The sequence below is a fragment of the Schistocerca nitens genome, chromosome 8, assembly GCF_023898315.1.
Source record: "Schistocerca nitens isolate TAMUIC-IGC-003100 chromosome 8, iqSchNite1.1, whole genome shotgun sequence".
NCBI classification, from domain to species: domain Eukaryota; kingdom Metazoa; phylum Arthropoda; class Insecta; order Orthoptera; family Acrididae; genus Schistocerca; species Schistocerca nitens.
The window spans coordinates 241545333-241571923 of record NC_064621.1 but is presented as its reverse complement, the minus strand read 5'-3'; the positions used below and the strand labels follow the sequence as shown (position 1 = coordinate 241571923).

At 43.2% G+C, this 26591-nt stretch overlaps 1 protein-coding gene across 1 annotated transcript in view; it reads left to right on the top strand.

Moving 5' to 3' along the window:
- Positions 1-26591, top strand: part of LOC126199499 (putative methyltransferase NSUN7) — a 194719-nt gene that overhangs the window by 41507 nt on the left and 126621 nt on the right. Inside the window, exons 2-3 of the mRNA XM_049936422.1 lie at positions 228-286; positions 16156-16439. Coding sequence (XP_049792379.1) covers positions 228-286; positions 16156-16439 — 343 coding nt within the window. The remainder of the gene's footprint in view (positions 1-227; positions 287-16155; positions 16440-26591) is intronic.

Sequence of the window (26591 nt, the reverse complement as noted above, 5' to 3'; positions counted from 1 at the left end):
AATATTTCAAAAATTGATAAATGTTGTATTTCTAATTAATCTAACTCGTCATACGACGAGTGCAGCATCCTTTTCATGTTGAGCCTCCATTTGTTTGACAGTTTTTTACTAGACTTACTACTGTTTGTTCATTTGACAATTTTGTTGTTGCTTCCTTTAATGTCATGTTCTCTTCTATAAGTGTCAATTTTTCATTCCCTTACACTTGTTACACGTTTGTTTTACAGATAAGAGCGTGATGGACCAAGCCCTCATAGACGTGTCGTTCTTCCAGCTAAATCCACATGTAAGTACTTCATAGACATCGTTATGTAACTGGAACATATATCTAATTGTTGTTGTGTTTCATTAAATTACTACTCCCTCGTGGGTATGACTGCACATATTCAAGTTACTTTGAGTGTTACCTCTTGAGCATTCCTTTACAGACACCAAGCCTTTCCTTGTAATATTTTATTGGAATCTGTTGATCTTAGCAATCAACACTGCAGGTAGAGTCCCTTATACTAAACAAAGTATAAGATGCATCGAAATCTTCAATGGCACTATAGCACTTTAGTTTCCCCATTTAAAACAATGGAACTAAATGAAGCTATTATATCATCACAACTGAAAGAAATCTGAGACTATGTAGAATTGTGGCTACTTTCTCTGCAAAGTAACAAGTGAGGCTGTAGTACATGGATGTGAAGCATTTTGTTCCAGATCTTATTAATGGCGAATTATGCTAGAGGACCAGAGCCCTGAGTAAGTATCAAGTTTTCAAAAATTGACTAATAAGATTTTAAAAACACGAAAGTGGTTAGTAATCCTCAGAGACCTACGTCATATCCTAAATTCATCATGAAGTCGATCTTCGATAGCAATTATGAAGCAGGATTTGAAATCTCCCAGTTCTAATAATGAGAAGCAATACTCCATGAAATTCTGACGTATGTACACTATTGATGGAAATATTTAGTACCCATTATATATTCAACCGATCACTAACAGAGACTCTCACTGAGAAGCCTCCGTCCAAATCACTCTTAGTAGAATTGCCAGCAATCAGTATCACCGAGTGGAAGAGATTGTAGCATAACGTGTATGTGCCTCATAGTAATTATAACAGGTGCTAATGACTGTTGCATAGATTCAAGAGCCACAGCTTCTTCTATTTGGTAGATGTTGGAACTAAAACTAATGCTGTGATTCACAAAATAATAGAGGCTGTGATGAGGGGGTGTTTATGATTCCGATTGCTCAGCATTTAAGTTACCAGCCCACTTAAAAATATTGTTTGGGATAAAGAGGCTAAAATGCATAGACTCCCCCCATCCCCCCCTCCCAAAAAATATAAAATACAAAGTCGTTTAAAAACGTACTCAGCGTCTCCTATTTTCACTAAAATACGCTCAATCTGCGGCTGTCTGATCACTTGCAAAGGGGAAAAAAACCACAGGTGAATCATCAAAGTAAACTGCGTCCCTAATACTTTAGGAAGACTTGGAGAAACTCATGGTATAACTGTGCTGTCTTATAATATATTTATTCACAACCGATTTCGATCATTGTTCGCCTTCGCAGTGGAAAAATACTATGACAGCTTCACATGTCATAGATGCTATTTAACCAGAAAAGGCGCTATAGCTGACTTGCAAACGTCAGAAAAAGATACTTCACGCCCTAATACCGGCTTAAGTAAGCAGAAAACACTGAAAACATGAACCCACTTGTGCAATTACTGTTGTTACATGGTTTCATATTTTTATTCTTTTTGCTTCCTTAAGCCGGTATTACGGCGCAAAGCATCTTTTTCTGACGTTTGCACGTCAGCTATGGCGTCTATTCTGGTTAAATGGTAAGTATGACATTTGAAGCAGTCACAATATTTTTCCACTGCGGAGATAATCAGTGTGAGTAAGTATAAGACAGCACAGATGTGCCATGCATTTCTCCATGTATATCGATGCTGTTGATAGTCGCTTGCAAAAAATTTTTGACTTCAGGAAGATGTTTAGATTCTTCATGTTGTTGAATGTCAAGCTACTTTCAACTCTACATCTTCTAAAACAGTGGGTGCGATAAATTAGCTTGTACCTATAGTACATTCTCTTTTAAAATACGGCATACTGAAATCGACATTCCAAAAGTACGACATAGTGGAGACTCCTCTTACTGGAGCAGGAAGTCATGTGTCACTGAATTACATCTTACTCAGAGTCGAGTAAGGAGGACTTGACCTAAGGAGAGAGTAGAACGCGGCTGAGCAGCTGATTTAAGCAGCCACAACCTATTCTTCGTCACCCACAACCACTCTTTTTCCTACTGATACGTCGCTGTACTCCAACAGTGAAATGACAGCATGTCCCTAGGGGGATGGGTCACTGAGCCGCAGAATTTTCAATATGTGCATTCTTGGCAGGTACATCTGATAATTCGTATTCCTGAATGTCTACATATTCTAGTGCCCAGTAGAATGACAATTACTTACACAGCGTTTATAAATGACGAGTAATGTCCAAAATCAGGAATTATTTATGTGCTGTGTACACGTGTTGTATAGACTGAAGGGCACCCAGGGAGCCAGGTTACGTGGGAGATCTTTCTATGTGAGCCCATCTCATTCGCTAGAATGATGTTAAGACTGGACGTAACTGTGTATCATTTACTGTCTCTTTAATTGATAAACAAATCTTGAGGATATATTCAGGGATAACGGCAGAGAAGACAAGAGAGTTTTCCTTCTTAGACCCTCTTGTAAATACAGCCTTATTATTCAGATTCTGTTTCGAAATTTTCTGAAATACAGAGACGAAAAGAGTCCAGGAATATCATATTTCTGTACCTCAATAAATTTAAAATAATCGACCCCCTTCGGGAACCAGAATAGAAGTCAGTTTTGACCATAGCCAGGATTTGGTATTTTTCCTCACACCAAATACGAGTAGGTAGCGCTTTGCGCAGATGTCAAAAGGCCTCATCTAGTGACGTGGGAGGACGAGGACCATGTACCACCTCTCCATCCAGACGTAGGTCATCACTCGTGTCCTTAAATCGCTTAAGACAAATGCCAAGATAGTTCCTTTGAAAGAGAGCACTGCCAATTTTCGTTTCCTTGAATCGCTTAAGGTAAATGCCAAGACAGTTCCTTTGAAAGAGAACACTGCAAACTGTCGTCCACATTCTCCCCCAATGTGAGTATGTTTTCTGTCTCTAATGACTTCGTCAATGACGAGACGTTAACATACATAATCTTCCTACCTTCCTTTAAATTGCATCGTTGTTCACAATCAATTTATGAGAACAAATTTGTGGTAAGGCAAGCAACAGTTCTGTATTATGTCGGCTCTGGAACAAAAGGGAGGAAACAAGGTTAAACTCTAGCGTCTCGTCGATGATGAAATCATTAGAGAAGAAGTTTAAACGTGGCTTGACAAAGGATGAAAAGGGAAAGTGGCCGGGTAACCATCTCAGTAGATGCCTTAAGTGATTTAGAAAAAGCATGAAAACATAAATCCAAATAGCCCAACAAAGACTGGACGTTCAGTTTGCCCGCGTGCGAGGATTCTGTGCGATCCTGTGCAACTCAAACACCATGAGAAACTGCTGCCAATGCCAGATGGCGGCTATCAGCCCTCAGCACAGGAAGTGTGTACGGAAATGGCCCAACACGCACACCTGACCAGCCTAATTCCCACATGACGGATGGCGTAGTTAATTGTATGCTGTGCACCCACAATGTAGCTGGGACTTCCCAAAGGTTGCAGCAGACATGCCTTGTATGCTCTCCAAGATCTGTGGTTATGGCACTTCGAGGTGTTCTGCGTTTTCAAGGGGCTTTCCTTCAGGTCACTTATCTGTGGAGTAATCACAAAAGCTTAGAATCAAGTCCCAAAAACGTCACCTAGTCTCTAAAAGGTAGAGCAGCATCCCTAAATTTAAAGTCAGGCAAAGTAAAAATTGAGTAGTTAAAATCCTCACACACACACACACACACACACACACACACACACACACACACACACACACACACACACACGCACGCACACACGCACACACACAAATACTTATCTGTAGAAAAGCTAAAACCAATCTCTTTAGCCCACTTGTCCAACCTCCTAACTGTGTATCTCCAATGGCAAGTTTCTACTGCTGTTTGAATGAAAAAATTTCATTTATTTAATAATGGTAATTGGGAATAAATTAAAGTAGTTCTTCCAAGGACATCATTCCCTGACCTGTTAGATAATGTAATGACATACAGCTAAAAAATGTTTGGATACGAGGGACATAACACGTTAAAAAAGATATCGAATAATAGTAATATGGTGCGATGTGTCATAAGACCTATAGTCTGGGCAGAAGGACAGCGTGCCTTCTTTATGACATGCAGAAGGTCAGTGTGGTGTTTACAGGGAGACGTTTTGCTGACGTTCGCAGTGTCACCACCCACCTGGTAAGAGCGTTCTCGCTTGCTATTGGCTAAGCAAAGCTCCACCATGAAATTTCCTTTGCTGCAATTGGGTAAAACACTCGAGATGGAAACTCTCTTGTATCTGCAGCAGAAGTTGGGTGGCTACAGCCAAGGAGGAAATAAATAGCGTCGGTTATGGCTCCAGTCGATTATTACTAAATATTGTTCTATGAAAGAGTCTAGTGGTGATGGCCACAGCGAATGGTCACTCATGTAAACACATTGCTCGAAAGCTTACAAAATTTGTTAATTATTACCTTACTAAGGGGTTGGCTGATGGTGGCCACAGTGATCAGTTGCACCGGTCACGTCACTGTTCAGAAGTTGAGATCCAGGTTAATGATGTGATTCAGGCACAGACCAGATCTGAGTGTGACTGTATAAATGGACAGTTATTAGTAATAAACAGAGTAGATCATCATTATTTACGAATGCACTGCACAGATCAACATATGTGCCATTTTGGGCAAAACACACGTTTAATGCTGAATGTCCTGCATTAAAAATCACAACGGCCAGTAGATGTTGAGCCATAGATAGGCACAACAAAAAGTCTGTCAGCAAGTAAGCTTTCGCCGAAAAAGGCCTTCATCAGAAATAGTCAACATACACACACATGCACTCACACAAACGCAACTCACACACACATGCCCACAGTCTCTGGCTGCTGAAGCCCGACTGTGTGCAGCAGTGTATGGTGAGAGAAGCAACCAGATTGTGGGGGTAAGGAGGAGGCTGGGGTGGGCAGGAATAGCCTCCTCGTTACCCCCACCATCTGGTTGCTTCTCTCACCATACACTGCTGCACACAGTCTGGACTCAGCAGCTAGAGACTGTGGTCCTGCGTGTGTGTGTGTGTTACTGATGAAGGCGTTTTTGAGCGAAAGCTTATTTGCTGACATTCTTTTTGTTGTTTCTACCTGCAACTCAGCGTCTTCGCTCTATGGTGAGTAGCAACTATCGTTTTCATAATACTGTCATAATTCCATCCTGGATTTTCTACATCTACATGACTACTCTGCAATTCACATTTAAGTGCTTGGCAGAGGGTTCGTCGAACCACAATCATACTATCTCTCTACCATTCCACTCCCGAACAGCACGCGGGAAAAACGAACACCTAAACCTTTCTGTTCGAGCTCTGATTTCTCTTCTTTTATTTTGATGATCATTCCTACCTATGTAGGTTGGGCTCAACAAAATATTTTCGCATTCGGAAGAGAAAGTTGGTGACTGAAATTTCGTAAATAGATCTCGCCGCGACGAAAAACGTCTTTGCTGTAATGACTTCCATCCCAATTCGCGTATCATATCTGCCACACTCTCTCCCCTACTACGTGATAATACAAAACGAGCTGCCCTTTTTTGCTCCCTTTCGATGTCCTCCGTCAATCCCACCTGGTAAGGATCCCACACCGCGCAGCAATATTCTAATAGAGGAAGAACGAGTGTAGTGTAAGCTGTCTCTTTAGTGGACTTGTTGCATCTTCTAAGTGTCCTGCCAATGAAACGCAACCTTTGGCTCGCCTTCCCCACAATATTATCTACGTGGTCTTTCCAACTGAAGTTGTTCGTAATTTTAACATCCAGGTACTTAGTTGAATTGACAGCCTTGAGAATTGTACTATTTATCGAGTAATCGAATTCCAACGGATTTCTTTTGGAACTCACGTGGATCACCTCACACTTTTCGTCATTTGGCGTCAACTGTCACCTGCCACACCATACAGCAATCTTTTCTAAATCGCTTTGCAACTGATACTGGTCTTCGGATGACCTTACTAGACGGTAAATTACAGCATCGTCTGCGAACAACCTAAGAGAACTGCTCAGATTGTCACCCAGGTCATTTATATAGCAGAGGTCCCAGGACGCTTCCCTGGGGAACACCTGATATCACTTCAGTTTTACTCGATGATTTGCCGTCTATTACTACGAACTGCGACCTTCCTGACAGGAAATCACGAATCCAGTCGCACAACTGAGACGATACCCCATAGGCCCGCAGCTTCATTAGAAGTCGCTTGTGAGGAACGGTGTCAAAAGCTTTCCGGAAATCTAGAAATACGGAATCAACTTGAGATCCCCCGTCGATAGCGGCGATGTTTTCTGAAACCATGCTGATTACGTATCAATAGATCGTTCCCTTCGAGGTGATTCATAATGTTTGAATACAGTATATGCTCCAAAACCCTACTGCAAACCGACGTCAATGATATAGGTCTGTAGTTAGATGGATTACTCCTACTACCCTTCTTAAACACTGGTGCGACCTGCGCAATTTTCCAATCTGTAGGTACAGATCTATCGGTGAGCGAGTGGTTGTATATGAGTGCTAAGTAGGGAGCTATTATATCAGCGTAATCTGAAAGGAACCTAATCGGTATTCAATCTGGACCTGAAGACGTTCCCGTATCAAGCGATTTGAGTTGCTTCGCAACCCCTAAGGTATCTACTTCTAAGAAACTCATGCTAGCAGCTGTTCGTGTTTCAAATTCTGGAATATTCCATTCATCTTCCCTGGTGAAGGAATTTGGAAAACTGCGTTCAATAACTCCGCTTTAGCGGCACAGTGGTCGGTAACAGTACCATCGGCACTGCGCAGCGAAGGTATTGACTGCGTCTTGCCGCTTGTGTACTTTACATACGACCAGAATGTTTTCTTATTTTCTACCAAATTTCGAGACAATGTTTCGTTGTGGAACCTATTAAAGGCATCTTGCATTGAAGTCCGTGCCAAATTTCGCGCGTCTGTAAATTTTAGACAACCTTTGGGATTTCGTGTTCTTCTGAACTTCGCATGCTTTTTCCGTTGCCTCTGCAACTGAGTTCGGACCTGTTTTGTGTACCACGGGGGATCAGTTCCATCTCTTACCAATTTATCAGGTATGAATCTCTCAATTTCTGTTGCTACTATATCTTTGAATTTGAGCCACATCTCGTCTACATTTGCATAGTCAGTTCGGGAGGAATGGAGATTTTATCTTAGGAAGGCTTCTAGTGACACTTCATCCGCTTTTTTAAATAAATTATTTTGCGTTTGTTTTTGGTGGATTTGGAAGAAACGGTATTGAGCCTAGCTACAACGACCTTGTGATCACTAATCCCTGTATCAGTCATGATGCTCTATCAGCTCTGGATTGTTTGTGGCTAAGAGGTCAAGTGTGTTTTCGCAACCATTTACAATTCGCGTGGGTTCGTGGACTAACTGCTCGAAATAATTTTCGGAGAAAGCATTTAGGACAATCTCGGAAGATGTTTTCTGCCTACCACCGGTTTTGAACAAGTATTTTTGCCAACATATCGAGGGAAGGTTGAAGTCCCCACCAACTATAACCGTATGAGTGGGGTATTTATTTGTTACGAGACTCAAACTTTCTCTGAACTGTTCCGCAACTATATCATCGGAGTCTGGGGGTCGGTAGAAGGAGCCAATTATTAACTTAGTTCGGCTGTTAGTTATAACCTCCACACATACCAATTCACACGGAGTATCTACTTCGACTTCACTACAAGATAAACTACTACTGACAGACACAAATACTCCACCACCAATTCTGCCTAATCTATCTTTCCTGAACACCGTCTGAGACTTCGTAAAAATTTCTGCAGAACTTATTTCAGGCTTTAGCCAGCTTTCTGTACCTATAACGATTTCAGCTTCTGTGCTTTCTATTAGCGCTTGAAGCTCAGGGACTTTCCCAGCACAACTACAACAATTTACAACTACAATTCCGACTGTTCCTTGATCCAAGCATGTCCTGTATTTGCCATGCACCCTTTGAGATTGCAGCCCACCCCGTTCTTTCCCGAGGCCTTCTAACCTAAAAAACCGCCCAGTCCACGCCACACAGCCTCCGCTACCCGTGTAGCCGCCAGCTGAGTGTAGTGAACTCCTGACCTATTCAGCGGAACCCGAAACCCCACCACCCTATGGCGCAAGTCAAGGAATCTGCAACCAACACGGTTGCAAAACCGTCTGAGCCTCTGATTCAGACCCTCCACCCGGCTCTGCACCAAAGGTCCGCAGTCGGTTCTGTCAACGATGCTGCAGATGGTGAGCTGTGCCTTCATCTCGTAAGCAAGACCGGCAGCCTTCACCAAATCAGATAGCCTCTGGAATCCAGAGAGAATTTCCTCAGATCCAAAGCGACACACGTCATTAGTGCCGACATGTGCCACCACCTGCAGCTGGCTGCACCCTGTGCTCTTCATGGCATCCGGAAGGACCCTTTCCACATCAGGAATGACTCCACCCGGAATGCACACGGAGTGCACACTGGATTTCTTCCCTCCTTAGCCGTCATATCCCTAAGGGGCCCCCTTACGCGCCTAACATTGGAGCTCCCAACTACCAATAAGCCCACCCCCTGTGATTGCCCGGACCTTGAAACAGGGCAGGCAGCTGCATCTGGCTCACCCAGAGACAGCGCCTGAAACCTGTTTGTCAGACGCACCGGGGAGGCTTTCTGATCAGCCTCCGGCGACGTCTTTCGCTGCCTGCCACGCCTTGGAACGACCTCCCAATCAACCACAGGCGAGGGCTCAGCCCCACTGCGGGCAGCAACCGGGGCAACCACAGCGGCAGACCAATCTGGGGACAGACGGGACGAGGTTGATATCCCCGTGATACCCAAGTCCGGCTCCCCACAATGGTGCCCATTAGCAACAGCCTCAAGCTGCGCGACCGAAGTCAGCGCCGCTTGCAGCTGTGAGCGAAGGGATGCCAACTCAGCCCTCATCCGAACACAGCAATCACAGTCCCTGTCCATTCTAATCGATGTTGAACAACAGTTACTGAAACACGAGTCAGTGCCTAGATAACGCAAGGGAAACACGCAAAGAATGTATTAACTAACCTGTACAAATGCCTAACGACTGCGCTACAATCTGCCTGAATTTACGATTACAGTAACTAAAACTCGAAATTACACATCCTATACGAAACTCACACGCAATTTAAGTAAGAATCTACGAAGTAAACACTAAAGCGCGATGCTACAACTCTCAAATACTATAATACGCCCGATATTTATGAATTAAACAATGCAAGTACCCAAAAACACGCAAAGAAATTAAGAATTAAACTATGTAACAAATAAGTAAGTAGGGGTATACGACTTGCTGCTGCAGCTGCTTATCCAACGGCGGCTGGGAGCACACTCATTCCATTGTTTAACACTTAATAAAAGGCACCCCTTGCTCTGGGCGCCTATACAGTGGTTTTTAGGGGAGGAGGGACTAGATGTGGGGGGTGTGGAGTGCTTTTAATATTTTGGAAGACGAATGGCGATTTGTAAGAAGCCATAAAAAAGTTCCAGTTTCGACTCTGTTGAAAACCTGCGTAATACCGACTTTTAAATAATTTTCTCGAAAGGAGAACAGCAGAGTACCTATATTTTTTCCTTTCCCTGGGAGCCAGGGAGGAGGATGCACGTCTTCCCCTTGCCCCTGTGTATAGGTGACCTTGTCGCTTGGAACGATAATGGTTTGCTCTTTACTGAAAAGCAGTTAAGGATTTTCCTACGATTATCGCTGTTACAGCGCCACTTCTCAACGATGCCACGACCAGGTGTATCCACTACAGCGAGAGAGACGTCTGTTCAAGATGCGTGGTCAGCGCATTACAGATAAATAGTGCGAGATGGCTCTGATGTAGTTCAGTTCCAACAACATCCCTCGCGTGCACGGCTAATCTGCGTTACTCCAACGAGTGGAAGGTGGTGTAGGACGATAGGAATGTAAGCAGAAGAGTATGGAAGCCCCATCGATGGAGCTGTCTTACAATGGCGTGCCTCCACTTATTGCTGTACCGGTTTTAAATATCGAAAAATATCTCAGTTAAATGCTATCTTTGTAAGACAGCATAATGCACAGCAGCAGGCTCAGTTTGTCGAAACTGGATCAATGCCTCCTGAGTTCACATTGAGTGCAGCTAACGACCTTCCTGGTTTCTAGTATTCGGATCAGACTGTCTCTGTGGACTGAATCGGAAACGTTTACTGGCGGACCCAGATTAATTCTTGCATCTCTGTACTTGCAATTCCATATTGCAACAAATAACTCCGTTTATCATAAAATTTCACCTGTTCCCCGGATTCAGAAACAGTCTACGGAAGCAGCACCTGTGGCCCAGAGGGCAAGAGACTTCTAAATCCCACGACTGTTGGCCGATTACTCGGTTTCGCTAGTACCAAACTAGCCCACTAAATTACTTAACTTTTATTAAAGATGTTTAAAAACCGTCTTTGCAGCTACTGGAATATGCTTCTGTAAATTTTCGATTTGTTTAAAATATCGACAGTGGCAGCATTCTTGTCTGATTTACGGTTACATCTAGGCATTTGTTAGGTATTTTTGAATTTGGTACTGATGTTTTTGACCTAATTTCACGTTGATTTGCAGCACTAGACATTTCTTGTCATGAAATACGACTAAATTTATAGTCACTGGGTCTGTTTATTTTCTCCTCGTAAAACGTGCTGTCTGTTTTTTGATTGTCTTTAATAATTGCAGAGCTACTGCTGTCACTGCGGCCGCACAAATGAAGACTCTGAATTATTTAATATTTAGCCCTTTCAGCAAATCTGCTACAGGAGAAAAAATAGGCATTTCATCAAAAAACGGTTCAAATGGGTCTGAGCACTATGGGACTTAAAATTTGAGGTCATCATCCCCCTAGAACTTAGAACTATTTAAACCTAACAACCTAAGGACAGCACACACATCCATGCCCGAGGCAGGATTCGAACCTGCGACCGTAGCAGTCGCACGTTTCCGGACTGAAGCGCCTAGAACCGCTCGGCCAGCGCATTTTCATCGATTCTCTGTTCCTGCTCATTGTGTGTCACAAGGATAAGATTTTCTGTAAGTTTACTTGATGGCTCACGCGCCGCTGCTTACCTGTAGGGAGGTCTGCACGCTTTGGAGTGGTAGCCACGATGCTATTTCCGTTGTCAGCTTCTCTTAATGCTCCTTGCGCCGGGCAGTGAGGAGAACAGTCGGCATCTGACGGCATAACCTGCAAGGCGGCACGTAATGGCAGGTGTGGGCAAGCGAGGGTGATGTTCGACTGGAAATGAACCTCAGAGTGTCTTTTAATTACCACGGATGTCTCCACATTGGAGGAAAGAAAGCATAATTGCTTAAATTGATTTTTGTAGGGAAGGGTCACGCTTACATGCTGAAAAAAACTCTCAGTTTTTAGAACAATCATCTGTAATATAAGCAAACATTTTATCACACAGAAACTTGTCACAGGCCTTAATCCGAATGATAGCTTCAGCAGGCGAGCCAGCCGTCACTGCTGCATGGTAGCCAGAAGCCGTACATGCCATCAAGAAAACACGGTGGAACTCGCTCCGTGCAACTCACACAAGTTACTTTCCAACGTACACAATCTGTAGTAGTGGTAGTAGTAGTAGTAGTAGTAGTAGCTTTATTCATCCGTAGATCTCTTTTTACAAGGATAGAGGACATGTCAAAGTATTTTTAAATTGAGATCAATTTAAAATAAGCTAATTCGTATACACATATATTTACAGACTTCTAGTTAGAGACAATCGTTAGATTTACTCCTGGTCCTCTGTCACGTGACTTAGCCCTGCATTTGGCTTGAAGATACTGGTGGCCTGGTACGTTGTCCCTAAACTTTCCTGTAACTGAGGGCCTACACCTCGCCGATGGCTAATACCTAGCGGCAGCACTTTCTTCTTCCTAACACTTTGTAAATTCTAGGCTTCTTGGCCTCGGTTGAAGTGTGCTGCACATTTCCTGCTCCTCGTTCTACCTGAGGTTCTTCTCCACTTAACTCTGGCAGATACCTGTTTTTGGTGTTTATGATAAAACTGTCAGATCGCGTTCTCTTTCTTCCTATCCTCCTAGCAGCTGCCAGTTCCCAACCACCCTCCTCTCCCCTATGTCACTTGATCCTTATGAGTTCCTTCCTTGCTTCCTTCAACTGTGCCTTAAGGGCACAGATTTTCCTTTCCTGTTCCCCAATCAAAATGTTCCTACTGCATACAGGAGAGAGCCTCTTCTGTTCTCCCAACATTCTCCCCACTACATCCCCCCGCCCCCCCCCCCCCCCCCCCCCCAGTGAAAATATTTCCTACAAGATTGGCAACAAATCCCTCTACTCACTACCCTATAACAGCTCCCACATTTCTCACTCATGGTCAGTTTCGAAAGAATAATTAGGTTTAAAGAATGTTTTAAATTTGTCAAGGACGCGAGATTGGCTGTGTGTAAACAAAAAACGACACAAAGGTCTTTTGTGCGGTGGTTTTTTTTTTTTTTTTTTACTGATTTAGAGATACAATGACAGAAGAATGAATCTGTAATTAATTTGCTTTTAGAGAATTTACGTTATCAGGTGTGTTTGGTCAGGTTTTTAAACGTTTATAACTAGGAAAATTTAGGCCTAGATCGCGTCTAACTAGTAAACAATACTAAATGTGTTAGTTAAATACGATTTAGAAACGTTTAATTACACTTTCATTGCGACAATGGACACTGATGAAACTAGTAGCAGTCATTTTAAACGAATTTTGCACTATCAAGAAAACTTGAATAGAATTTTTTGTGTTTGTGTCACGCAGAATTTCTGGTTATCTCGCGATTATCGGGACTTCAGGTAAAGAACAAGCTTTTTCAAGAACAAGCGCTGCTGGGACGCTACTATTCAGTTGTGTGACAAGAACGGACACTACAGCAAGTACACAAAACAAAGAAAACTTGAATTTGACACTATGTCCTCTTCAGTTCTTTTAGCGGACGAAGAAAATACATGTGATCTCGCTCGGCGACAATCTGATCGGAAGTATCTGGACACCCCAGCGTAATGCGGAATTGGTCACTAGATGGCATGGGAAGCGGACCCGCCAGTACAAAAGGAGGTGGGGGTATTGTGTTGGCAGTAGAGAAGCAGCAACAGCAGAGTGGATCGATGAGGAGAGCTTGATGGCTCAGAATGTGGAGTAGTGACTGGATGTATTTTGAGTAACAAATCTCTCATTGGACAGTTCAATACTTCAAAAGCTGTCCAAGTCGACTGTTGGTGTTGTGATCCTAAAATGGAAATGCGAAGTAACAACCACAGCTAAAACAAGACCAGGCAGGCTCCGTGTACTGTGGGACAGGGACCGCCGAGCATTTCTGAGATTGGTACTAAAAAGTTGCAAAAACAGCAGAAGGAATCACTCTTGAGTTCCAAACTGCTACTAACAGTCCAGTTAGCACTATGATATAGCGTAGGGAGTTAAAAAGAATGGGGTACTATGATCGAACAACCCCTCAAAAGCCATACATTTCTATAGTCAGTCCTAAGTGACACCTGACGTGTTGGAAAGAGTAAAGCCACAGATTATTGCAAACGTGTAATTTTGAGCGATGAGTCACACTAAATCCTGTGGCAATCCGGTGGAAGGGTTTGAGTTTCGCGAAAGCCTGGAGAACGTTATCTGCCATCACGTGTAGTGCCAACAGTGAAGTACAGAGGAAGTGGTGTTATGGATGGGAGTGTTTTTCGTGTTTAGGGTGTGGCCCCCTTATTTACTTAGGGTCGGTATGGCTATTAACGCATTTGTCATGGTTAATTTAAGGAGTGGCTAAATGTCCTTCCATAGGCAACGCCCTTGCCGCAGTGCATACACCGGTTCCCGTGAGATCACCGAAGTTAAGCGCTGTCAGGCGTGATCGGCACTTGGATGGGTGACCATCCAGGCCGCCATGCGCTGTTGCCATTTTTCTGCGTGCACTCAGCCTCGTGGTGCCAATTGAGAAGCTACTCAACCGAACAGTAGCGGCTTCGGTCAAGAATACCATCATAACGACCGGGAGAGCGGTGTGCTGACACCATGCCCCTCCTAACCGCATCCTCCTCGGAGGATGACACGGCAGTCGGATGGACCCGATGGGCCACTTGTGGCCTGTAGACGGAGTGGTTTAAATGTCCTCCCGGTCTCCACCACATCACCACACCTCCCCCCCACTCTAGGACGGAAGATCTGCACCCCAACTGCCTGCGTGTACTTTTATGCACGTGAAAATGAGTGAAAGTTTAAGTGTTTGCGAATCGTATAACTGAGGCAGGACCTGGGTACCAGCGCAGTATTCACCTTGTGAGATGTGGGAAACTGGTTACAAATCACATACCGGCTAGCTGGCACACGGACCCTTGTCGTTAATCTGCGGGTGGTTTCAATCCGGGGCCGCTGAACCTCACCGTCCCAGAAGCAGCTCTCTAACACACTCAACTATCCGCTTGGATGTGTGGTCCCCTTATCATACTTGAGAAAACGCTGGATGTGTGCTGTGTACAATAGAGTAACTATTTGGAGATGATAGTCTGTAACAGCTTGACAGTGCACTTTGATATAAAGCAGCAAGTGTCAGGGAATTTTCTGAAATAGACCGACCTGCCCAGCGTCCCAACTCGAATCCAATGGAACATCTTAGGGATGAGTTAGAACGTTGAATTCGCGCCAGACCCCAGAGTCCAAGATCACTACCTTCTCTGGATTCATCTCTCGCTGAGAACTGGGCTACCATCCCCCCACAGCCATTGAAAGATGCCTCTACCAGATTTCAAGCTGTTATAAATGCGAAGGGCCAACACACCCCATATTAATGTCCACTAACATGTGTCTGGCCCGCCCGGTTGGCCGTGCGGTCTAACGCACGGCTTTCCGGGCGGGAAGGAGCGCCGGTCCCCGGCACGAATCCGCCCGGCGGATTTGTGTCGAGGTCCGGTGAGCCGGCCAGTCTGTGGATGTTTTTTAGGCGGTTTTCCATCTGCCTCGGCAAATGCGGGCTGGTGCCCCTTATTCCGCCTCAGCTACACTATGTCGGCGATTGCTGTTATAAATGCTGTTATAAATGCGAAGGGCCAACACACCCCATATTAATGTCCACTAACATGTGTCTGGCCCGCCCGGTTGGCCGTGCGGTCTAACGCACGGCTTTCCGGGCGGGAAGGAGCGCCGGTCCCCGGCACGAATCCGCCCGGCGGATTTGTGTCGAGGTCCGGTGAGCCGGCCAGTCTGTGGATGTTTTTTAGGCGGTTTTCCATCTGCCTCGGCAAATGCGGGCTGGTGCCCCTTATTCCGCCTCAGCTACACTATGTCGGCGATTGCTGCGCAAACGAGTTCTCGACGTACGCGTACACCACCATTACTCTACCACGCAAACACAAGGGGTTACACTCGTCTGGTGTGAGACGGAGACGTTCCCTGGGGGGGGGGGGGGGGGGGGGGGTCCACCGGGGGCCGAACCGCACATTAACCCTGGGTTCGGTGTGGGGCGGCAGAGGGATGAAGTGGACTGCGGTAGTGGTCGTGGGGTTGTGGACCACTGCCGTTGCGGCAGGGACGGAGCCTCTCCGTCCTTTCTGGGTCCCCGGTTAACATAACATAACATAATATGTGTTTGGATACTTGTAATCAGATAGTGTGCACTGGCAAACACCTGCCGTCATAGGGAAATCAGGAGCCCTTAATCCAGTCTCTTAGACCTCGACCACCACCCATCATAAATATTTCGGGACGAACTGCCAACCATCTGCCTGCCGAACAAAGGACACCCGTCTCCCGGACAGCGGGAAATGGCTCTACATTCGACTACAGCGCGGTTAGGAAATTGTATGTTGCTGTTATAGAGTGGGCTGTGGAGCCTGGCACTAACGCCGCCTGCTGCCGACAGCTGCGGGGCCAGCGCAGCCAGGTGTGGCTGCTGCTGTTCGACCTGTGGCAGCGCGACTTCAAGGCGCGGGAGCCGGCGCCGCTCCTGGCGCAGGCCGGGCTCGCCGACGCCGAGGCGGCGCTGTGGGCGGCGCACGTGCGCCTGGCGGCCGCGCTCGCGCGCATGCGCATCAAGCACCGCGCGCCGCGCCTCGAGCTGCTGCTGCCGCCGCACCTGCGCGACCACCGCGTCGTCGCCATAGACAGCGCCTTCGTCTCCGCCTGGCTCAACCCCTTTCGCACCAGGTGAGCCTCAGCCGCACCTCACTACCTCAACCTCCACAATCGCCACTGCTTCAGTCTACAAATCTGTTAGGATCCTTAAGCGACGAAAGTACCTGATAGAGAGATTGGGCGCCTCCACGCCCGCACCAACGTGGTAACCAAACCAAAAGGTCTACTATCACCTCCGTCAACATGTTAGTTATCTAATAGGTGGATCACAGGATGCTGGGCTGTGATGTTATCCGTGCGTCTGGGTAAGACTACGCATTAACATGGTGACAGATAGTGGACGCAACGCGAATGAGGGTAGTAATTTGAAGAGCAGAGGGAAAAAAGTGCCAAGGCTAGTGCCGTGGGAAAAAAACCTCTGCGACAGTGGGATGTGTAGTAAAAGCAGTAGTGGCTTTCTAGCTGCGATAGTTCATGCAAGGTTGGGTTTGTTAGTATGGGTATCATGCATCATTACCGTCGCAGGCGATGGCGATGTATCCGAGTTTGCTGCAGCTGCTGCATTCCTGGAACAATCAGGATCGTTATATATTAGTGGGAGATCGCCCATAGATCATCTCACTGTGGTGGGGGGGGGGGGGGTGAAGATTGTCTGCATTTAGTGTACGGTACGGCTTCCCTGCGTGGTGCCAGTTATTCGGCAAGTGTGTTCCAGCTGGATATCCAGTAATGGTGACTGTTTAACAGGGGCTTACTTGTACCGTTGTGTTTGCGTGAACTTGGCCAAGGATGTTATGTCGTTACAAGTATGTCTTTTGGTCTTTTATGTTTCCATCTATGGTTGTGGTCGTAGTTCCCCAGATTCAGAACAAATAGGTTCTAGCCAGCCGGGGTGGCCGAGCGGTTCTAGGCGCTACAGTCTGGAACCGCGAGACCGCTACAGTCGCAGGTTCGAATCCTGCCTCGTGCATGGATGTGTGTGATGTCCTTAGGTTAGTTAGGTTTAAGTAGTTTTAAGTTCTAGGGGACTGATGAACTCAGAAGTTAAGTCCCATAGTGCTCAGAGCCAATAAACGGGTTCTGGGAATGTCTGGAGTTTCTGTATAGTCTTGTGGTGAGTTTGTGGATTACCTCCGTGAGAGTCTCAAGTCGGTATTCCCGGTGAAGGTCCGCGATGAGTGTGTATCGTGGAGCATTGCTTATGATTTTGAGTACTTTGTTTTGTACGAGGTGCAGACGGCGCAGGCGTGTGGGCGCAGCATATCCCCAGACAGGGGCTGCGTACGTCATCAGGGTTCGAATATGTGTCATGTAAATGGAGCTCGACACCCTTCTGTTCAGTGTGCTACGCCTGTTGAGCATAGGGTAGAGCTGTTTGAGCCTCGCGCTTGCTCGGTTGGTCATGTGTTGTATGTGGTCCCCCCCAGAGTAATTTCCGGTCCAGTCAGACACCGAGGTATTTGACTTTCTCGCGGAAACTTATTGGGCGTGCGTGTAGAGTTATTGGTCTGCAGTATCGGTGTTTGCGCAGTTGCTTCGGTCTTCTAATGAACAGAACGGCTTCGCACTTGTCGACGTTTACTCTAACACGCCATTTCTCTAACCAAAGCTCAGCCACTCTGAGTGCGGTCTGTAAGCGTGACGTAATGTTTGATGGTTTCCAATCTTGCGCGAGGATGGCTGTGTCATCTGCGTAGATTGCCATCGTTGTGTTGTGTGTGGTTGGGAGATCGTTTATGTAGAGGTTAAACAGTAGGGGCCCTAGGACGCTTCCCTGGGGTACTCCCGCGTGTATACCGTGTCGTGTTGATTGTTTTCCCTGCACGTCGGTGTTGAAACCCCTGTCTGTGAGGTATGAGTGTATGAGACGCACCAGCCAGTCGGAGAACCCCGCGTCGCTGAATCTGCGAATGAGGCCGTTGTGCCATAGGGAAGTACCTAGGAGGCGCGTAGTAAAGCCCCGAGAGGGCGCAGGCAGAGAGAGAGAGAGAAGGCACGAAGAAAATGTTCGAAATTCTGAAGTTCGACTGATTCTGCACAATTACAATTGAGTACCAGAGTAGAATGCAGGATTTTGACTGAGGGTGGCGGGGAAGGGCGGCAGAGCTCATAGAAAATTTGTGTCACCAAACTCTCTAGAGTAAACGAAGAGTTTTCTTAATCAGTTATAATACTAACTACAATTGCGAGTAATTTTCGAGACAATTTTGTTTTTAGATTAAGAAGAATTGGGTGTAGTTCTGGAGGGGTTCAAACCCCATAGCCACTTCTCTGGATTCACCTCTGTAGAGTACTTACCCGGTTATGTTAGCCACTGTCCTGGGAACATACAGGTATATAAAACACGCAAAAACTGAAGAAATATTTTTGCAAATAAAATTCAAGTTTTGTATCTCGCTTTGTTCCATTTTACACTTCGCTGTCCAAGATTCACACAGAAATTATTTGCATCTCGTCTTGAAGAGACCTACTTTTTGAATTCAATCATTTTTTCTATTATCTCTCCACCTTCTCTTTCAAAGATGAGCTTTACCCTAGAACCGTTGATTATGAGTTCACACACGTGTCTCAGCAATGACGTGTTCAAAAGCAAGAAAATAGATACAAAAAAAGCATTTTTTTACGATACTGACTTCTGAAATTTACAGCTTTTTGTCATTAACTGTGTTCATGTTTTACGATCACATCTTCAATTCTTACAATTTTAAATTAGGTTTTTACAACGAGTCTATTCATTTTCACATATAAAGTTTTTGATCATACTAACGACATGGTGACTTATTTCCATATCGTTTACGAATAAAATAGTATGGAGAATACAATTTCACAGGGGCGTTATGTAAATCATCTCCAAATGACACATATATCTTTAAAAACTAACAATAAAAGCGCGATTAACAAATATGAAAAATTTATACATCAACAGAGAAAAAATATATTGTGACATAACAGTTAAATTAATAGAACTTTATTTGTGAACGAAGTGTTTATTTAAATTTTTTACACAATTTCAAGAAAATATGATTGAATTACAGGAGAAGGACCCCTATCTTACATGTGCAGAGTTTTGTTGGTTATAAATCTCCCGTACACGTCTCAAGAGCTTGATACTCTCTAATGAAGTACACCACTGGACAACAAAATTGCTACACCACGAAGATGACGTGCTACAGACGCGAAATTTAACCGACAGGAAGAAGATGCTGTGATATGCAAATGATTAGCTTTTCAGAGCATTCAAACAAGGTTGGCGACGGTGGCGACACCTACAACGTGCTGACATGAGGAAAGTTTCCAACCGATTTCTCATACACAAACAGCAGTTGACCGGCGTTGCCTGGTGAAACGTTGTTGTGATGCCTCGTGTAAGGAGGAGAAATGCGTACCACCATGTTTCCGACTTTGATAAAGGTCGGATTGTAGCATATCGCGATTGCGGTTTATCGTATCCCGACATTGCTGCTCGCGTTGGTCGAGATCCAATGACTGTTTGCAGAATATGGAATCGGTGGGTTCAGGAGGGTAATACGGAACGCCGTGCTGGATCTCAACGGCCTCGAATCACTAGCAGTCGAGATGACAGGCATCTTATCCGCATGGCTGTAACGGATCGTGCAGCCACGTCTCGATCCCTGAGTCAACAGATGGAGACGTTTGCAAGACGACAACCATCTGCACGAACAGTTCGACGACGTTTGCAGCAGCATGGACTATCAGCTCGGAGACCGTGGCTGCGGTTACCCTCGACGCTGCATCACAGACAGGAGAGCCCGCTTTAACAAATAAAACTAAAATAATAATAATAATAATAATATATAATAATTTGTAATAATAATAATTATTGTTGTTGTTTGGATAAGTAATTGAGATATTAAAATTTACGCCATGAATTTATCGAGCTTCGCACGTCAGAAGATGTACGGAACTTAGCCAGGGCTCATTATATATTTTTTGTAGACAAAGTCTGATATCTGACCTCAGCTTCCATCGTGAGAATGGAGCGACTAAAACTACTAAAACTACTAAAACAGAGAAAAATATACGATTAAATAAAATATATATTCATTTCAACATATACATTACGATATGAATGACACTTACGTACAATTCTAGGTAAATAATTGCAGGTAACTCACAAATGAGAGCGATTTGTTAATTCTGCGCCTCTTTTCTGCAAATAAGTATCAATATGGCTAACTGTGGAACCACACAAAATATTACGTCCTTATAGGACAACGAATGACATGAGAGTGTAGATGCCTACTGGCTGCGACATGAGAGCGGTGTTAATTACTTTGTTTTGCTTTCTTTGTCTTAAAAAATCGGTACATATACTCTAAGTTCAGTAAATTAAATATCGTCTATGCTCGAGTGCAAATGGTTCCTTAAACTGCCCCCCCATATTGCGAAGGCAAAGGTGTACCACCTGCAGCTGAGCAATTTGTTGTATTTTCCTTATTTGCCATGTCATGAATCATAAGTTATTACGTATCATGTTGTATCAGCATACTCTGCTAAGGGCTAAAAGTTTTCAAATCTTTGTGAGGGTACAAACCTAAAATTCTCTTATTCTTGGGTTTTTGTAACAGATATGCTCCAGGGTGTAGTATATCAATGATTGTGTAAGGACCTTCATATAATGGACGACACTTAACATTACGTTTTAGAGGTGATAACGATTTGTAATGGGTCTTAAGTAAAACTTGTATGCCAAGTGTAAAGTTTTGCCATATTTTAAGATTAGCACCGTAGTTCTTATTTCTAATGTCAGCTTGTTCAGTAATTGCAATGAGTGCTTCCCTTGATGTGCTTCGTTTCAAAAGAGTAATTCTGTAATGCAAGTGCCTATCGTGTAGGTCTAGGATGAATGAGTTTACATGACAAAATGAAGGTAAGTGCTTGATGGTCAGTGTATATAATGGTGTGTCTTCCATACAGAGAATTTACAAAGGCTTCCTTGATTTTAGTAAAGTCATTTTCACAGTCTTGGTTCCAAATCCATATCTGTTTCTTCTTTAATAAGTTTAGTAAGTATATGCTATTGAGTAACTGTTTAGGTATGAATCGTCTGAAAAATGAGCATAGACCGAGAAATGATTTTAATTGTTTCTTTGTAGTGGGACTGGGGAAATGTCTGATAGGATCTAATTTTGAAGGGTCAGGTTTAATGCCTTGTGTGTTGATGATGTGTTCTAGGTATTTGATCTCAGAACAAGCAAATCTAGATTTACAAAGATTGGCAGTGATACCAGCTTTTTATGAATCTGCATAGTAAAGTGTTCATGGTATCAGTGTGTTCCTTCCATGTTTTTGAGGCAATCAGTATGTCATCTACATAGTGTAACAGTTTCTAGTAAATCATCACCGAGTACAGAGTTTAGTGCAGTAATGAATACTCCTGAGCTTACATTTAGGCCAAATGGTAATACACAAAACCGATAAGTTCTACCACCAAACAAAGGCTGTATATTTTCTAGATTCTTTGCTTATTGGCACCTGCCAAAACGAATTTTTAAGGTCTATTGTAGAGAAATATTTTGCATCCAAGAATTTCTGTAGTTTTTCATCAAGATTCTCTGGTTGTGTCCTCACAGGTAAGATAATTTGGTTGATAGCTCTTGCATCTAATACTAACCTGGTACTCCATTGTGTCTTTTCACTAAATGCAAAGGGCTACAATATGGAGATGTTGATGGATCTATAATATTCCATGTAATCATTTTCTTTAGTTCTTCCCAAACCGCAGGTCGCAGAGCTAGAGGTACATCGTATGACTTATGGTAATAGATTTGGTGAGGCTTGACTTTAATCGTATACATATATGTGTTGATCCTACCTGGCTTACTAGTGAAAACATCCATATTCTTAAGTAAAATATGTTTAAGCTGGGATCTCTCCTCTTCATTAATAGCATCACATTCTGATAACTTAGAAATAATTTGTGTAAGTACATCATTCACTACCTCTCTGTGTGATACACGTTGTTGTGTGGAATCTACGTCAGTCTCATGTATAATCTGTATCTTGCAGCCAGGACAGTGGTTGTTATGGTCTACTAGTCGAGTGTCCGTGCCTTCATACTTAAAATAACAAATGCCTTTGGAGAAGTCTCTTGTGCAGTCCTTCTCGCAAAGAAAATCAATGCCCAATATACAATTGGCAGCAAGGTTTTGGACAACTAGGAAAGGCCATTGTACGATTCCATTTCCCATATTAACTGTCACAAATACCTGCTTATTAACCCTACTTGACTTATTACCTAATGCAGTTAATATTAAACACTTTTGAACTGGGAACTCTGGTATCTTAGAAGTTTCCTTCATCACAGTATAAAAATTGTGAGAAATCACACTGACAGCAGCTCCTGTATCAATAATTATGTTAGTAGGTATACCTCCTACAATGCCTGAGGTGGAAGACAGTACAAATCTTTTCTTTACATTGTGACATTGTGTGTTGTCATTTATCAGATCATCAGCTAAGTTTCCGCTTTCATTATATCTTAAGAATAGTGTTGGCAACTCTTGTTGTGTAAATGTTAATTTTTCTTGTTTCACAGTTTCACTAGCAAGTGTGTATTCAAAAGTTTCTAAATTGAAGTTGCCCCCCAAATGTTCCTCAGTCACGACCTGGGGCTCAGTAATGACTGGTTCTAGTTTACCTGATTTGTCTGGTCATTGGCAAGAGTAGTTGTAGTTTCATTAGCTACCTCAATAATATTTACATTAGGATATTGTCTTTGCCAATCGCCTGTCTGTTTTCGGTTGGCTGATGTCATTTGTTGGTTTGTGTTGCTTGTTTGTGCAAAATTCCCTTGCGGCATCTGAATATGATCTAGTGGTGGCGGTTGCTGTGTTTGCCACTGTCTCGCATAATACTGGTTGTTGTTCCGGTTAAAGTTCGGTGTAGGTGTTCCATTTCTTGTGTAATCTGTGTTGTTTCTTTGCCAGTGTTTCTGTTTGGCTTTGCGTCCGTTGTTGTTTCCGTTATTCCTTCTTGAATTAAAATTGTCGTTTCTTCGTTTTCTGTACGGGTTATCTCCCTGTGTATAGTTACAGTTGTTGTTTGTGTGCAGCTGTGAGTTTTGGTGATAGTTTTGCATGTTTACTGTGTGTTGTGAATTTTGCTGCGTGTTTGGTAATGTAGCAATGTAGACATGTGGATTCCTACTGCGTGAGTTGTGAGTTGGTTCTTGTTCTTCATACAGTAAATCAACAGCATCTAACTTTTCCAAAAAATATTCAGGATTGTTGTCCGGTAAGTACAGTAATTTCTCTTTAATATTAAAAGGAAGTCTCGCTTTCAGTGATCGGATCACATCTTTTGGTTTCACTGGTTCATTTAGGAAGTGTATCATGTTTAGGTACTTCTCGAAATATCGGCGCAGGTTGCCGTTTTTAGGATTGAAGTGTTCGGGTTCAGTGACTTGTTTGCGGATACGTTCCTGCACAGTGGGTGACCAAAACTTATTCAAGAAGGCACGTTCAAACTGCTCGTATGTCACACATCTGTCGCTTTCATGGTAAGCCCAGACAGCAGCGTCTCTTTGAATGTAATCCACAACGTGTGCAATGCGTTTGTGGTCACTCCACGAACGTGGGAATGCGTTCCTAAAAGCTTTTAAGAAGATGACAGGGTGTACAGGTTGCCTGGTATAAAAGGTTGGAATTTACGGTGCTTGAATAGACTTTTTTCTTCTTTGTTACATGTTCGTCTGTTTCTTTCCGTGAAATCATTGAATTCTTCCCTGTGTGTACATGGTTCTTCATCAAAATTATAATTGTATTGTATTTCAGGTGATGGGTATCTGTTGCTATGCGTGTCAGTGTATTGTGTATTTGGATGTTGAAATTCGTGTGTGTGTACATGTGTTCATTTCCGAATCGAGATTTTCTTCTGTGTGTGTTAAAATGTGTAGTGGGTGTACTCTTCTGTTGTGCTTGGCATTGAGTTGTCTTTGATTGTTTATTGTCATCGATTACTTGTCTATTGTTGTTCATGTATTCCACTACAGAATCGTGCACAATATGTGGCAATTTGTTTTGTATACATTCTTCAAAAATTTGGTCTTTGTGTGCTGTCCATTCTTTAAATTGTGAATTAATGCGAGAGAAATGGGGTTCAGCCTCTCTCTGTATTGTTGTGTGAATCTGTTTGTGAATGTCAGCTATGTTTGTTTCTATTGCATTCACCTTTAAATTAATTTCGTCACATGCATGCGTGTTTGATTCTAATTTGCAATTAATAGTTTCACAGGTTTTTGTCAATTCATGGATGTGATTGGCATGGTCGCTTTGTCGTAACTCTAAATTTTCAAATTTTTCCGTAAGATCGTCGATCTGTTTGGAAAGACGTGTATTAATTTTATCTACCTTTTGAGTCAGTGTGGCGAAGTCTGATTTTATCTCATTTCTGAAAGCTGTATTGTCTGTCATTCATTGTGTGAATTTTTCGTCATTATCTTGCTTAATATTGGATATGCCTTCCAAAATTGAATTCAGTATAGCGGCAAAATTTTGATTGCAAAATGAGCTTGCCGTGGACGTGGTCCCTCAGGTTTGGTTCTGAATCGCTCCTTTCGGCGTTTGCGTGTGTGTTTGCGTGTCTATTAATTTCTGTGTCTGAATGTGTCTGTGTATCCATGTTTGCATTACTTGATTGTTGCTCCATTGTGTACTGGTTTTTATCATATCGTGAATAAATTGCGTGCAAGAAAAAAAATGTTTAAACGCATAGTGTGAAAATGTACTGCCCATGTGTATGTTTAAACGACTGAGAATGATTGAGAGATGACTTTAAAGATCGAAAGCAGCATACGTGTTAATAGTGACTAGCCATGTCGCTTGAATCTTGTACAATGTCGGACAATTTGTGCAATGTAACTTGCGTATTGTTGGATCGGAAAGTAATCGTCTGAATAATGAGATTTCGCGGAATTTGGAAAAAAAAATTACTTAATGGAAACTGAATATTGAATTTAATGCTGAGAAAAATAATTCTGAATGAAAAATGTGCTTGGAATCAATTGTGGATGCACGAGTGCTGCGTCTTATCGTACATGTCGTCTTGATGCGAAGATTGCATTTCCAGTCCAAATTGTCTCCAGGTTTCCTTTGTTTTCTTCAATATTCTCGTCACATAGGTTGTTGCCGGTCAGGATGTACATGAAAAACAACAATTAGGTGTAGTACAGATACAATAATGAGTCCTGGCACATAGTCGCCAGTTTAACAAATACAAATAAAATAATAATAATAATAATAATAATAATAAAAGAATAAAAGAATAAAAGAATAAGCCTCCGGTATGTTCTGCCAGTCGTAAAAGGCGACGAAAAGAACAAACCACTAATAGGGCTAACCCCCCTTTTAGTGTGATTAGTTGGTTCAGGACAGAACTAAAGAAGCCTCGGACAAGCGCCGTCATGGTCGGGGACGACGCTTGAACCCTATGCCCGCCCACAATGGTAACGACACTGCTAGCCAACTGGAAAATGATTTAAATCCAAATAGAGGTGTTTTGCAGGATATGCTTCCTGCAACCACCCTAGAAGGAAAACAAAGACAAAGGATGAGATGGTCAGATGAAGTTAATCGACACCTCATGTTCTGTTATTACCAAGCAACAAACCTAGGAACCAACACAACTGGATACAGATCACAAGTATACACAACATTTATTACCAGATACCCAGAATTAAAATTTTTAACAGAACAACGACTAGCTGATCAGATCCGTGTAATAATCAAAAATAACAGGATACCCCAGTCAGAATTAGAAAACATCAAACAAGAAGTACAACAAATACTGGAACAAAATAATGTGCAATCAGAAGAAGATGAAAATAAAGTAATGGACTCAAACATCCCAGAGCAAACAAACAAAGAACAACACGCACCAATTAAACAATCAGAGGAAAACGAAATCTTAAGACAGCCACCAGAACAAGCACAAATAGAACACGAAGTGACACAGATGCTAGATATAGAAGAAAAATTTCAGCTAACATATATAGAATACAAAGACACAAATACAGACATTAGACCATTCTTGCATAGACCACCAAATAACCCACAAGTCGAAACAACAATAGAAACTATCAACACAATCATACACAACAAAATAAATGAAAACACAACTATGGAAGAGTTACAACTACTGGTTTATATAGGAGCACTCACTACACTAAATATACACACTAGACAGAGATCAGAACCAACCAAC